This window comes from Nesoenas mayeri (genome assembly GCF_963082525.1).
Source record: "Nesoenas mayeri genome assembly, chromosome: 15".
NCBI lineage: Eukaryota > Metazoa > Chordata > Aves > Columbiformes > Columbidae > Nesoenas > Nesoenas mayeri.
Genome location: NC_137559.1, coordinates 4,244,458 through 4,259,297, shown reverse-complemented (window position 1 = coordinate 4,259,297; position 14,840 = coordinate 4,244,458). Strand labels below are relative to the sequence as shown.

The window sequence follows — 14,840 nt, the reverse complement described above, 5'->3', positions numbered from 1 at the left end:
GATCAAAAAGTTACTGAGAGTATGATCAAACACAAGAAGTATAGCATTTTATATTATCATTGCATAGATGAAACAGAACCCCCAAGCCACACAATGATTCCCCAGCATACACAGTGTGCCAGACACAAAGTGCTCTCTATACTATACTGACAATATGTACATCTATGAATCAATCCGCAAAATAACAATGCCAAAACATGAAGCCTTCCACAGCCCAGAGCAGTTTCCATTGCTTGCCTTAGAGAATGCTCCCTGTGGTTCATTTACCTGTAAACACCTTGTGAGTTCGGCAAGCACCGTGTGCCCTGATTGTCCAGAACAGCACTGACCAACCAATTTTATTTCTGTTTTTCCAGATCTAAAGCAACTCAAACGAGGCAAGCAATCTCTTTTAAGGGTGTGGGCATGGTAAGCCAGGCTGTGAGGTTACAGCCCATCATTTACTTCGCAGTAACTGTACCCTTGGGTTAAGACCAAGCACACAGCCGAGGTGGGAGCACTTGATGTCCTTTAAGTTCCCATCCTTGATTTGATGGTAATTTGTGCATGTGTGCACACCCTCAGCCTGGTAAAATGAGTCAGCATTCCTAAAATATCCAGCAATACAAACAAATAAACCTCTTACCCTTAATTTTTCATATAGCTTGTGTAAACAGAAAAGCTGTTTCAAGCAACACAAGGGACTGCAAGCACTTTTTCCCTGTGAATTTAAATTAAGAAACAAGGTTCTAAAACAAAATGAAGTGAATGTGTTTGACCAAACCACTGAAAAGTGCATTGAATCTTCCAGTAAAATCACAGGAAACGAAGCTGTAGAAGATCTTTAGAAGTAACCTGATCTAGGCCTCTAACTCAAAGCAGAATTAATGCTACTCATATTATTCCTCACAAATATTTCCCTGCATTGTTGTTCGACCTCTCCAGTGATGAGATCCTGCAGTATCCCCGACATACTTGTATTCTGAAATGTTCCAGTGTCATCTCATTAAAAAAATAATGCAGACTTTAAGAACTGGAACAACATTAATATGGTAGATACAACATACACTATGAAATACACAGATAAACTCCTATACTAGCAGCAGTACAGCTTCGGAATTAGAATATTTTTTTTTAATACTTCAAATAGCAATAGCTTTAGAAAAGCTCCTAAAATGAGGGAGGAGACAACTTGTCCAAGATACTGCGGCACCACTTGTTTTCTCCACTAGGAAGTTCCATGCACCTGAGCACCCATGACATGAGCTGTTTTATTTCTTCACAAGAAGGAAAAGAAATACCTCAACAGAATCCTTCCATGGCCAAATCCAACCAACGTGTCTCCAAACTGATCACAATAATAGTGAAAGGGAACAGATCAGAATACAAGTAAAAATACATCCCTTTAGAGTAAATAATTGGCCGGCTTGCAGCTGCAGAGCAGGACAACAATCCTGAGACAACAAAGTTTCATGTGACAGGTCCACAAAGGTTGGGTTTTCATCTAGGTAAGATAAAAGAAATACTCCAGGAGCAATTTCTCCTGGCCAGGATGTGAAGTTGAATTGCTTTTCCTGTTAAAGCAACAGCTGCTCTGTATTTGTAGTGTCAAGAATAGCCTGAATTTTAGAAAGCAGCAAGCCAGGGAAAGGCCTTTTCCTAAACTAAGGTGACATAGTTAAATCCGCACCTAAAAACTGTTTTTAAAATATTTATAAATATAATGGGCACTGATATGAATTTACTGTCTCCCATAGCCAAGCTTAAGTTTAAAACAAACATGGAGAAAGGGGAGCTAAAGCCAAGATCTCTGCAATATGCAAGATTGGGTTTGAACCTTCTGGTAAGTCACCCGGCAGGAGGACCTGTGAACACTCTGGGCAAATAAAGGTCTTTTTTTTATCCTCTCCTTCAAGACTATGGAAAATGTCAGGTTTTATAGCTGTAATTTCTTACCTTCAGCATTTTTACTGACCACCTGCATTGCAGAATTGTTTTTCTCTCTCAGGTGTCTCAAGAAGAAACCAATACATCATGTTCTCAAACCCAGAAAGCTACACAGCATGTAATCACCCGTGGCAATCGCCTCGATTTGATTCTCTCAGCTGAAATCGGTAAGACTGAAAAAGACATTAAGTTCTGCAGCAGAACTTGTACCAAACTTCTGAATTCCCTTCTTGGCACATCAAGACCCACTGAACAAGTTTTGTCTGTTGTGCTTCAACCTGATCCAGTCTCTCAGGATCTCTCAGCAGCAGGTGAACACACTGGGGAACGCACACAGACAATCTGGATCTCCAATTTGCAGAACACGCCCTAGAAATAAAAACACCTTTCATATACAGCACTGGAAATAATCATATAATGCTTTGATAGTCAGTAACAGATTTGATTCTCCGATCCCTGTAACACTTGAAAAGTCAATTGGCTGGAGGAGAAAGATGAAAACATGATGCGCTCCAAGCACACGGCACATCAAGAATTAGAGAAACAAACCGGGACCTATTTCTGCACAGCAGAAAACATGACATGAAATGCTACACATATGCATATGAATTGCATAAAATGCCTTAGTTTAATAATGAAGCCAAACCCCTTACAAGTGTGTTACTGAATGAATTCAAAGCAGCTGAATAAAGGTAGGAGAAGCTCCTAAAGTAACCACATAAAGTAGGAGCTGCTCTATCTTACACGACATATAAAGCAAATTCAAGACATTAAAGTCCTATGAACCAGAGCACGAAAATAATCATTAATCCGATAACTGCAGGAAGGTTGGGGAGAGGTGACAGAAAACACCCAACATCAGAAAAGAACAACAGTAAGCAAAGAACAGGAACTGTGTTTGTCGAAACGACTGAATGATCGATACGGAGCCATCATGACAACCAGCCTTGAAAATACTTGTTAAGCTGTAGACCCTTCAAGGTATTTTTATACGGCAACTTGATGGCAAAGGAAAATAAAACCCACCCTATATACAGAAAGTACTACTTCAAAAGGTGGCACAGAACAACATATTCTCTTTGCCCTCCCCCAAAGCAGCCAAACTTCAAGCTCAGTGAGCTCTTGCCTGATCCGCGGAGCCTTCCACGCGATTCCTGTGCAGATGGCAGCTCTGCAGAACAAGAGGTACTCCCACTACACTGACAAAATCAAATTCACACCCGCAGCCATCCTTTCCCCCCAATATCACACCATATGCTGCCTACAAGTTTCCACCCTTCCTCAAAACAGATTTCACGAATTAATAGCTTAAGGAGCAGGCTACCCGCCAGCGAAATTCAATGCATCCAAATATATTAATGTGCACAAATTATTGTTGATGAATTGGCACGGAGCTATTCCAACAATCCACAACACACAGACCATGCCACATGCTGTTTATGCATATTCCTAGTTTCGGTATATACTGTATCTACCTTCTGTCCACATAAAGCCCAACTCTAGAGGCAGATAAGAAAGAGCAGAACGGAAGGTCACAGTAAATATAATCCAAAAAGCGATCCACAAAAGAACAAAGCTGAGATGGAGATGACTGGCCTTGTTGAAAATGTCACACTCTGTAGTGACACATAGTTAAGCAGGTTACAATACAGTCGTAAATCAAAGTTTGTTTCTTTGGGTTGGGGTTTTTTAACAGCGAGAGAAAGAATCTTATGCTAAGGGTGCGTCTCTGCCCACGACAAGATGCCAAGCACACATTAGGACTGTAATCAGTGTAGCTATATGGGCTAATTGTGAAACTTCCTAATCTGGCTCTTGATTTAGAGTTTATGGAAGTATCTTTGCACTGACCGCACCACTACGCAGCAAAAATATACCTTCCATTTCAAGAAAGGCTTTGGTTTTTAGAGCATCACTGCATGATATTGATAAATAGAGCGATAGTCTGTAGCTTGGCATAGTGTGGTCAAGAAAACAGGAGATGTACCTGCCGACCTCAGGGTTTGCTGTCCAAAAAGGGCCAGGTCTGGTGTTCTGACAACCACCGAAAGCCAAACGCCTTTAGCACATCTGTTTTTGTGGAAGCATCCACTGTATTGTTTTTTAAGCTGCTTAAACACTAAAGAAATGCCCTGATAAATTTTCTTTATTTTTAAACAAACAAAAAATACTTTATCTAAATAAAGGGATCTTGCTCAGAAGACTAGAATCAAATTCTGGCTTTATATTGCTGTTGGGTTTTTGATGATAAGAAACTTCCCATTCCCATAAAAGCCTGTTCAAGTAGACGATGACAAGTGACTAACATGTACTGCATTTTTCATGTTAAAAGCCTAGTGTTTTGACTGCATATTGAAGTTATATAAAGACTTAGTGAAGAAAGCACAGCAAGAAAAATTAACTACCATTAGGGAGAGATAAGTAAGAAATAATTGACTCAGCAAACATTTTACACTTGAAAGTTGAATCAGCATCTAGGAAGGGAAAAAAGGGCTTTTTTTGTGCTGCTACCTACCTGGATCAAATGATGGAAGTTTCGCTTGAAGAAGTACAGAACACGATTTTAGAAAATTTCAAATTGAAACGCTGACTGTAAACTAAAAAAAGATGCGTATGGATCAGTAACAACCACGGATCCACTTTAAAAAAACTCCGGAGCAGGAACATCAGGTTTGAGTTAGAAGTCTGGAACACGATGCAAGTCCTGGATTAAGAACCTTGTCTTCTAAGGAATTTCACATTGTGAGCATACACAGTGTATCTTCCTTTGTCTCAAACTCCCAAGAGCCACCTAGAGTTACACAATCAAAGTATTTTCTATGCAAGTAATACGAACGGCAATTTTCCAAGACAGGATAACAGAAAAATTCAACTCCAACTGCAATCTGCTGATTTGATATACAAGTAGTTTTGACTTGGTACAGTCCGCAGGGGTTGTATTTGAGGTAAATATCCCTGGAGATTCGAATTCCAGCTTCACAAACTTTGATGTTTGTGTCAACATTTCTTCATCTGCAATATTTCATATTATTTCAGCTCCGCATATGCCTATACGTCTGTGTCTCTCTCTGCTCTTCTTTCCCCACTAATAAACCACATGAAACAAGCTTTACCACGAAGGAAAAAAAGTCAAACCATGAACGATTTTTTAGCTATTTTTGTTATGAATTCTTAAAACCTGTATGAAAAACCACTGCAAATATACCCAAAAGGTTTACTCAACTTGCTATTCTGTTTTAAAGTGAAGTGCTCCCACATAAAGCCATGCAAATGAAAACCTTCAAGCGGACCTCTGAACCCTAGAATCTCCTCCGGAACATATTCAGTGCTGTTTCCAATGCCAACCTGCCACGGAGCTCAAGATTCAAGGCAACCTCTCCTCAAAAGGGGTTCTGACATTTTGTTAATTTTGACTGGAAACTAAGCAAAGGCATGAGATTTATTCTCTACACAGATACTGAACAAAACAGAAAAGCCACAAATACAAAACCCAAAGCATCTTCTTTCTAAGAACTGCTAAGAATACTCCTGATCTACAGAAGTTAGATCCGGTGGTTTCTTCAATAATCCATACGCTACTGGAAGAAGATCAACGAAGAAATACTGGGAGGTCTAACAAGGGCCAAAACTAGACATGAATTCCTTGAATCCATAATTTTATTTTCCAAGCTATCTCACTACTATTGGCTGATATTTCCCAGAAAAAAAGATGTTCACTGGTTTATAGTTCAACTTGTTACAGTATTTTAATTTGAAAGGAGGACCAAACCCTTAGGCGAAAAAAGTTCTTCGTAAAGGCAATCAGGATTCTTCTTCTGTTAATCTTTATAAGCTGAAAAACGTGCCCGGCAAGTTTTGACTATTCTTCAGTCATCCATCAAAACACAGGCAAACATTTTATATCAGTTGCTTTCAAAGAGCTTTATTTTCTTCCTCTTGGGGAGGAGGAATGTGTATCAAGGCTGAAAAGGAGGAGCCATAAACTCTGAGGTCACCCACATCCACTCCAGCAGGAACAGCGAAGAGCATAAGCCAAAAAGGGCGTTTAGATTTCAGCCTTACTACTGACTAATTTTATAACAGAAATAAATCGATAAATACAAGATAACTCATTTTAGAATCTTGGAAGACAAGAAGGAATTAACATAGTTATGCAATATTTACTTAAAATATTAAGCTAGATATGGAACAATATAGGCCACATTATCGCCGATGCCAGCTTCTCAAAGAGTTTGTCTTCTTCACATGGGATCCTAAAAAGCCTGAAAAGTTTGTTTTCTGTTTAAAACAGGACAACTCATGTAACGGAAGACACCAGCTTATGTCTTTTCTGAAAGAGGGCCTGAAATTCAGTCCAATATTGTCACAATAAGAGCAGAAACCACTTTGTTCCTCAGTGAGGGTCGTCTCGGATCAAATCCACATTCTGAGGCGCTGTTCATGAGTAAACTCTTCAAATGGGAAAGTAAGACGACACACTTTTCTCTAACAAAAGGTCCTATAACAAGAGGTTGCTCACTCCAAGCATCCCTAAGCTTACCAAGGAGCAATTAAATCAGAGAGTTCGGCCAGTGATTGACGAGGAGATAAACCACACTAAGGGACATAGAGATAAACCACACTAAAGGGTATTACAGCAGTGATGCGATTTGCTTTCTGGCACAGGCTTTGGAAAACCAGGTGACATGCTCTGAGACAACAATACCCTGATGTATCAAATCTGGAATTTCTTCTCAAAATATCTTTTGCAGAGGAAAGCTTTGTATTTTTTATTGCTAAAGAGGTAACTTCCGAAGTCTCCACGAACCTCAGCAAGTAAATCCCAGCATGTTTTAGAGTTCTCAAAAGATTCATGCTCTCTAAATTTTCTAAGAATTCCCTGGGAGATTTAAGAGGAAAGGAGTTTTTAATTTATTTTTTGCTATCAAGTTTATTGATTTTTAGACCTAGGAAAAACAGACAACTCAGTCCAATAGTTGGAACTCATGACAAGGTAAAACGGGAACAGCAGAATCTCCCTGACATTTTTGATTTTACTAATCCAACCTTTTACGCAATAGTTTTCCAACATGACCATTCTAATTATGAAGTTAGATGGAAAAAAGCAGTCACAGAGGAACATTCACCTGAGTAGTATTAAAGGTGGTTTTCCTTCATCCCATAGCAGTATAAAAAGAATTCAAGAATCACAGATACTTCTATCCAAGGTGCACTTTGGTCATTATTTCAAATATAAAGGTATTACTGCCTACAAATCAGTAACTTTTAAATTTAAGTTACAGCTAAAAACTCAGTGCTGTACCAAACTACGTTTTTCATTCCACTTTTCCATTTGACCTGCCTTAAGTAGCAATTGACTAGAGAAAATCCACCAGAACACTGGTACATCCACCAAAGAGCTGCGAGTAGTAATTCACCTTCAACGCCTTCAAGCTGCTCCTACTTCTGCAGAAGCAGAAACGCTCCTGGTAGCTTGTCTAGAGAATCAGAAATATTTCCCAAGCCACTGTTCGCTTCCCTCACCACCTTTCCATGGGAGCTTGGCTGCAATATTCATTCCACTCGTGCTGCTCCGTGTTGCACAGCTGCAGAAACCACTTGCTACTCCCCCAGTTACTGTTTTTCTCTCCTCCCCAGACCTCATCTTCCCTTCCCAAAAGGATTTGCTCTGTCTCCTAGCAAGTCTAACCCCTCTGCCTTTTTGCGATGCTGCAAATGGCAATCCCAGGTGGCTCCTGCTAATTATCCCTGTGCCTTGGGAGTCTAATTCTTCCTATTGTTAATATACTGATCTTTAGCCACAAAGTCACTTCATATGCTAATTGGAGCCCAGCTGATCCCGAGCTAATACTTCATGTGCTCAGGAGAGCTGATCTGCTGGGAGTATTAATGACAGCACAGCAAGGCGAGCTCTGGAAAACAGTTCCTGAAAGCTCCTGCGTTGCTTTCGCTTCCAGTACAACCCTATAATAAAAACACGTGCATGCGAACTTGGAGCTTGGTCACCTACCCTCATCTGTCGAGGACACGCTCTTCACAGACAAGAAAAGGCTGAAAAATTACACTTTCCCACTCTTAGAATCTAATTTAGTAATTGTTAAGTCTTATCTGATTTTCCATGTAAAAGTTTTGGTGTTTATATGATGCCTGAAATGAGAAAAAAATCAAGACGAGCATTTCTACAAATAGAAATATTATATGAACTGAATAGTCTACACCACAATTCAGCAATACTGTTGAGAAAAACACACATTAACTTAAAAAAAAAAAATCTCTACTTCCCACTCATCATCTGCATTCCCCACAATAAGCCATCCCTTCAGCACCCGAAAACAAGGAACAGCCCTTTGGCGAGACCCCCAAGGCAGGAATCGGTAGTTTCCGTACCCCGGAGCAAACTCTGCCCAACCTGAGTTTCCATCTGAAGAGCGATTTGCTCAACGGCAAAAGAGCGATGCAAGGAAGTTACCTACTCTGTCTCTCACGAGGGGGAAAAATAACCGTGAGATGGAAACACGTGTCGTTTTAAAAGAGAACCAAGCAAAATTTATGGGGTTTTGTTTATTTTGTTTTTGAGACGTGGTTTCTTTTTTGTCTTTTTGTTGTTGTTGTTATTTTGATTTTGGTGTTTTTTTGGAGGATGTGAACAAGTTCCTTCCTCACTGGGTTTCAAACTGCCGCATAAGTGGAAAAAATTTCATTTCACTAAATCAAAATCAAGTAGTTTTGCACAGTATTGCCTCTAATGAACTACCAGCTCAATCCTCTATTATAACATATTCATTTCATGACCGAGTGTTCTTCAGATTTAATTTACGGTGCCAATGAAAGATGAAGGATCCTGCAGCTGTATAAAAGTTCAAACAGCTCACAAAAGCAGGAGATGCATCCAGCTGTTTGAGCAGCATCATGAGATTGCTGCAAATCTGGAATAACGAAAGATCTCTTTATGTACAAAAAAGGTTCTGTCTTAGAGTAAAATATTCACCTAAATGAGGGTCATGTAAATAACATAAATGTAACAGGAAACGACAACGCACCTAAGTGTGTTGTAGATATGAAAAATGTCATTTAAATGTATTTTATTATTATGGCTAAAATTTACATGCAAGCCCCTCACATACAAGTATAGGTTTCAGAGTATTGTCCTACTTCTTGTAGTTATAATACTAACACACTTGTCTTACAGAAATGCTGAAATGGGCATTGGCACAATAACCATTTTGGAAGGTTCAAGGTGCTGCTTCCAACTGACATCACCCATCTCTGGGGGTAAGACAGAAAGCAGCAAACAGCCCTGGCGTTCCTCTTAAAACAGCTTCGCAGAGAGCGTTTTGTACATCAAAGGCAGCTGGTTATGCTTTAACAGACTCGTTTGTAAACAGAACTGATCAAGAGATGTGCAATGCTTATAGATGGTTATCAATGTAATCTTCATTTTCAGCACCAATAAAACTGGACATTAAGCCTATTCTCTGAGCCATTTACCTACCTCAGAAGATAAACTGGATTCACTAATATCTGCTGTGGGATTGACAAAAATTTGATGGCGCAAGAATTGAGTATTACAAACAAAGACAGAAATGGGAATGTCCAGATAATTGCAGCATTTCAGTCTGCATACAGGCTCCTTGCTGATCTGAAACTGCAAACAGACGAGTCGATGTGAGGAAAGTAAAGGGAAAAAAGACTCTGAAGCAGATATATATTTAGCAGGTTAGACGGAGAGAAAAGGCTCAAGGACAACGGCAGGTCTTTTCTTCCTTCAGCTAAACCCCCAATGTATTTTTGTGAAAGAAAGCTAGTCTTTTGCTTTTTAAGTGTAGCCCAAAACTGCATTATGTCTCTTGGGTGCTTTGATTTTCTTCTCTTTCTCTATCTCAGCACACAGACAGCTCCAGGGCTCAGTAGGAGAAATTATTAAAAGCAGGCCCGCAGAAGTGAAGAGATCAGTCGTTTCCCTCATCCCTGTGTTTCGGGAGCGCTCTCCTGCCCGTGCAGCCTTGTATGGGATTTCATGGAACCAGGCATGTCCTTTTTAAACAGGCTGAAAAACTTTCAATCCTTTAAGAGGAGGCACAGCATTCCTTCCAATTGTAAAAAGAAACGTGCTTCAGTTCTTCAGAAAGGTCACATTCACCTTCAGAATTGTATCCAACTATTTATTTTTTTTTCCTCTGCACAGTTCTATTATCTTAAGTAACCTGCAAGCGTCTTTACAAAATATAGTAGAGTTTCATAAAACACAAAATCCCACTGTGAACATGATGCAAGCAAACTTTGCCTGGTTATTTTTCCCTTGGGGCTTGAAAGTCCAAATGTTTTTCCAACTTGTCTTTCCAGTTCCGCTCCTGCAAACCCACAGGTCCGTCCTTTAGTGTTACCATTCACTGCATGTTCAACTTACTACAATTTAGTCTGTGCTTCTCGGCCTGTTTATCCAAATATATATATAAACATATTTTGGGTTAAGTATGACCTACTGTATTAGAAACATGACATTAGAAAGTTTTGCAATTATATTTGGTGTATTTGACAAAAGCAAATGTGCGTTCACCATGCGTTCTCACGGAACAGAAAGTAGCTCAAAAATGAGGAAAAGACTTTTGAAAGTTTTCTACTTCCAATGTCCAGCCTTGTATTTTCACTGTTAAAATGTTACTGCACGTTTAACAGTGTAAGAAAATGCCCAATAATCTTCATTAGAGCTTGTCAGGAAGGTGGTTTTAACCCCCTACACTCCCCCAACCTTAAAGACAGCAGAAAAACATGTGAAAACTTTTCATTTTCATCACCCTTACTCAAATACTCTCCAGCCCTAAGTGGACATGCCCACATGTCAGAGAGCTCTTTGCTTCAGACTACTGAACTCTAAACATTGAACATTTGATGTGCATTTCAAAACCTCTACATGACACACACTGGAGAACAAATCACATCTTTTCAGAGTCAATATGAAATTGAAGAGACCCTATTTAGAGTTTAGAACACAAAGGAGAAACACATCACTGCTCTTATTCTGTCTGCTAAAACCAGATTTACCAACAGACCGATATAATTAAGGATAACACATCAACGACAGGATTTCCCTTCATACACCTGCATGAGATCTCTGATGAAGTCGACACCACTGATTTCTGCTAAAGTCTTTTTTTGACAATATGCATTTAAAGTTCTGTTTTGTATGAATCATCATCTGTACCTGAAGCGCAAGTGCAGATATCCTTCCACAGCAAGAAAACCAGAGTGTAAAGTAAGCTTATTTTGGCACCCTAGTGGTTAAGGAAACCCACTACAATTACCTCAGGGTAAAAATATTTACGGTAAAACGGCATTGAATTTTAAACATACAAGTGGCTGAGAATTGGCTTCAGAAAGGATTTCTAGAACTTACCTATGGTGCAGTTTGTGGTTATTTTTCGCCGCTTGGGGTTGTGTCGTAGCAATTCTAACTCTCGTTTCGTTGGCTCCCATGTTGAATACTTCTCTCCAATGCCTAAGCAGATGAAAAGAAAGTTTCAGAAGTTGTTTAGTAAAAAGGATTAAAAACTCTGTTCAAGTAAAAACTTTCAACATGCTGTCCATTAAGTCAGATTCAGTCTGTGTACAACTTCGAGAGACTGATTCATTTTTATCCCCCCCAATACTGTTCAGAAATGTAACAACCAATCTTCCAACAAATAGGAAAAAACTCTTCTTATAAATAATATCTAACTCAAATAAATTTTCTGTTATTGAATTATAATCCTCCTTTCAGTTAGAAAGAAATTCCAGCACAAGAATAAACCCACTATTACTCAAAAAAGCATTTCTTTGTGCTCAAAGGAGGTCAAGTGACAGAAACACCACATTATTTTAGGAGAAGATCCAGGATAACCAAGAAATCTCATCACCAAACTGTGACAAGTTATTAAAGAAATCAAACCTGACCCAACTTAATGGACAGAAACAGGCTTATTCTTTACAGTTGAACAACAGAATTTAGTAATTTGATATACTTAATAGTTACTACATGTCTTAGGGTATACAATGAGAGTGTGAGCTCTCGTTATACCCACTGATGTAGGAACGAGAATTAGCAAGTTCTAATGTTTGAGGTTCACTTAATTGACATATCGGACATCAACGAAAAACACAGTTAGTAGGTTTAAACATAACCCTTCCCCCAAACAAAACCTCCAAATACTGGTTAAGTAGCTGCCACTAAAATCTGTCATTATCCCCTTTAAACACCAACACTATTTCCAACACATTTCTTTTGTTCAAAGGAAAGCACAGTAGCAATGAGCCAGGTAAGCAGGACACAAAATAGACCTTAAGTAAGCACAGAGTCGTGTTCAGTGTAAATCTGATATGAGAGAAACACAACAGTGAAGACTTGTGCTGAGCAGCTCAGTCCTGCTGCAGCATCCCATGCAGCACAGAGGAATTACTACACTGTGCAAGGTCAGTTACACTGAGCCACGAAAGCATCTTGGCATAAAGAATAATAAAACAACAAGCAATCTATTCTAAAACTGAGGATTAAAGTCAATTAAGTGTTATTTTTCACAGAATGTATGGAGCAGAAACAGTGCTGTGCTACAGAAAATAAATTATAAATCATACATATGGAAAGAAGAGTAGAAAATATGGCTAGAGGCTTACGCATTCTGCATAATATACATTTAATTTTAATAGCTCTTTGATCTTCATTTTCAGAAATAGCTACGCTTGTCAGAAGCTACCCACCCAAAAACGTTCCGTTCACAGTTACTACTGATCCTCCGGGTTCTAGTAATAAAGGGTCTCATTTTCAGATGCTCGAGGACTAGAAAAATCCTTATTTACATGGAGGCACCCAGCTCTCAGTTTATTTGATTCAACAATAGATTATGCAAGAAGCACAAGAGCGAGTACCAGAATCATACAGTCCCTTTATCCAAGGTTCAGCATCAAGCTACACACCCAGGCAAACAGAAAAGGCAACTAATTACTGTGTAACAGATTGATGAGCGTAACCAGCTGCAATGCTTTGAACACGCTCTACAGCGAGCAAACGCACCAGGCAACTTCAGGGATGCACATATGGACAGTTCACATATGACAGAACATTGGCTTGCAACAAGTTCTACACGAGATGCCTTCAGCAGCCCTTTTCATATTTGTAATATTCCCTTAGGAATTTAGATAAATTGGTTTGTAAAAAGCTCAAAATAACTGTCAGCGCCAGTTTAGTCCCAGCTCTTGCACCAGCCAGCTGTAAACTGGAACTCGTGCATTTGGGTTCACTGGAGTTTAAGCACAGCCAAACACAGCGAATATCACCTAATAATGGGATGAAATCTCGTAATAATCAAACTTGGATATGTTTAACCTGGTTTAAACCAAATATAAGAAAATTCACACCTGGAAATGTGCCCTCAGCTTCAGGCATGCAATAGTTCCATATGTGTCAGTTGGACTATTCCTATATATAACTATACAGCTTAAATGCTTAGACAGGATGGGGACCAAAGCGTTTCACAAGCACGACCCTTCAAGTGAAGTTAAACACGACAGACTGGATTACTTTGCCAAATTCTGGGTGAATCAAATATTGTTCCATTAAAAATAAATTAAACCACATAGAAAACCACGTACAGTTAATGCCACAATACACAGAGCAAAACAGACAGAAAAGCTTCTTAGAGAAGCCTTTCATTAGAAAGAGCACAAGTCAGCGACAGGAATTTAAAAGGGTTCTGTTCCTGCTATATAATTTAACAAGAATATCGAGGTTTTAATACTCTTGAAAATTTGGCAAAGAAGAACCATTTATTAGGAATAAAGTTAAAAGTTAAAAAATAATCCAACAACAAAAAAAATTCAAAGAAGGAAAACGGTTAATAGAAAGTTTAATAACAACCGTAAACATGCCAAGAAGTCCAGTGTAAACTACCTTAAACAAATGTTTGCAAAACATGTACATGTTACTATTTACTATTAAAGGAAATAGGGGACAAAAATTCATCATTTTAAAAATGATGCTTTAAAATAGGCAGAGATCAAGTCAGCACCTGAAATCTCCCTCCAAGAACTTATTTTATTAAGTTGAATACACAAATTGTCATTTTTCAGAGACTTATCAGGGACATACGGATGAATGAAGAGGCAATGAAGGCTCGTAATCATTCATATAGACTGTTTACATTGCTATGCTTCAGCAAATCCTCCTTCTTCCTCTCCCAATAATCCAAATATTAATTAGAATTAAGGGCTGCATGTGTTCTCACCTACTTCATTAAAGAGTTTTCCATACCAGAGAAGAAAAAGAAAAGGCAAAGTTGCAACTTGTTCAGTGTTATATGATATAACCCTGAACTACAACTGGACACAGGAACTCACCACATTAAGGGTTAATATTACAAGAGTATGAAATGAATCTCATGATATTTGGGGTTTTTCTTATCCTCCAGGCATCATGTTGTTATGTGAGCATCTAGAAAGTACATACTAATACCCTTCACGCACTACAGATACAAGTTTGAAAATATGCAACATTAACACTTCAATTTTTAAGCCCATCCTAGTTTTTGCAGGCTGGATTCACTTCTTAAGGTCTTTAAGTCGGCAACGCTATCGGAGATAAACTCACTCTGTGGCAGAAAAATAAATCCAAGACATGGAGTTTGGGGGTTGTACTAATCTTGACATTGAGTTTGGAGGAAGAAAGGTTCCCTTCTAATCTTTCAGAGTGACTACAGGGAGGAGAGGATGGGTTGAAACAACGGAGGAAGAAGAAAAAACAAAAGCATAGTTCTCTGTTATTTCTCCCATGTATCTCCCTTTTTCATGCCTTAGATAAATTTGCCGGGAAACGCACATGATGCAAAGCCATAAAACAAAAGGTCCTATGCCACGAGTTTAAAGAAAAATGTCTATACTGTGTACTC

At 38.9% G+C, this 14,840-nt stretch overlaps 1 protein-coding gene across 4 annotated transcripts in view; it reads right to left on the bottom strand.

The window, feature by feature from the left end:
* The window catches only part of USP22 (ubiquitin specific peptidase 22), a 118,557-nt gene that overhangs the window by 33,908 nt on the left and 69,809 nt on the right, over positions 1-14,840 (bottom strand). For all 4 annotated transcript variants that reach the window (XM_080354104.1, XM_080354102.1, XM_080354105.1 and 1 more), the window contains exon 5: positions 11,321-11,422. In XM_080354104.1, the coding sequence (XP_080210230.1) occupies positions 11,321-11,422 (102 nt within the window). The remainder of the gene's footprint in view (positions 1-11,320; positions 11,423-14,840) is intronic.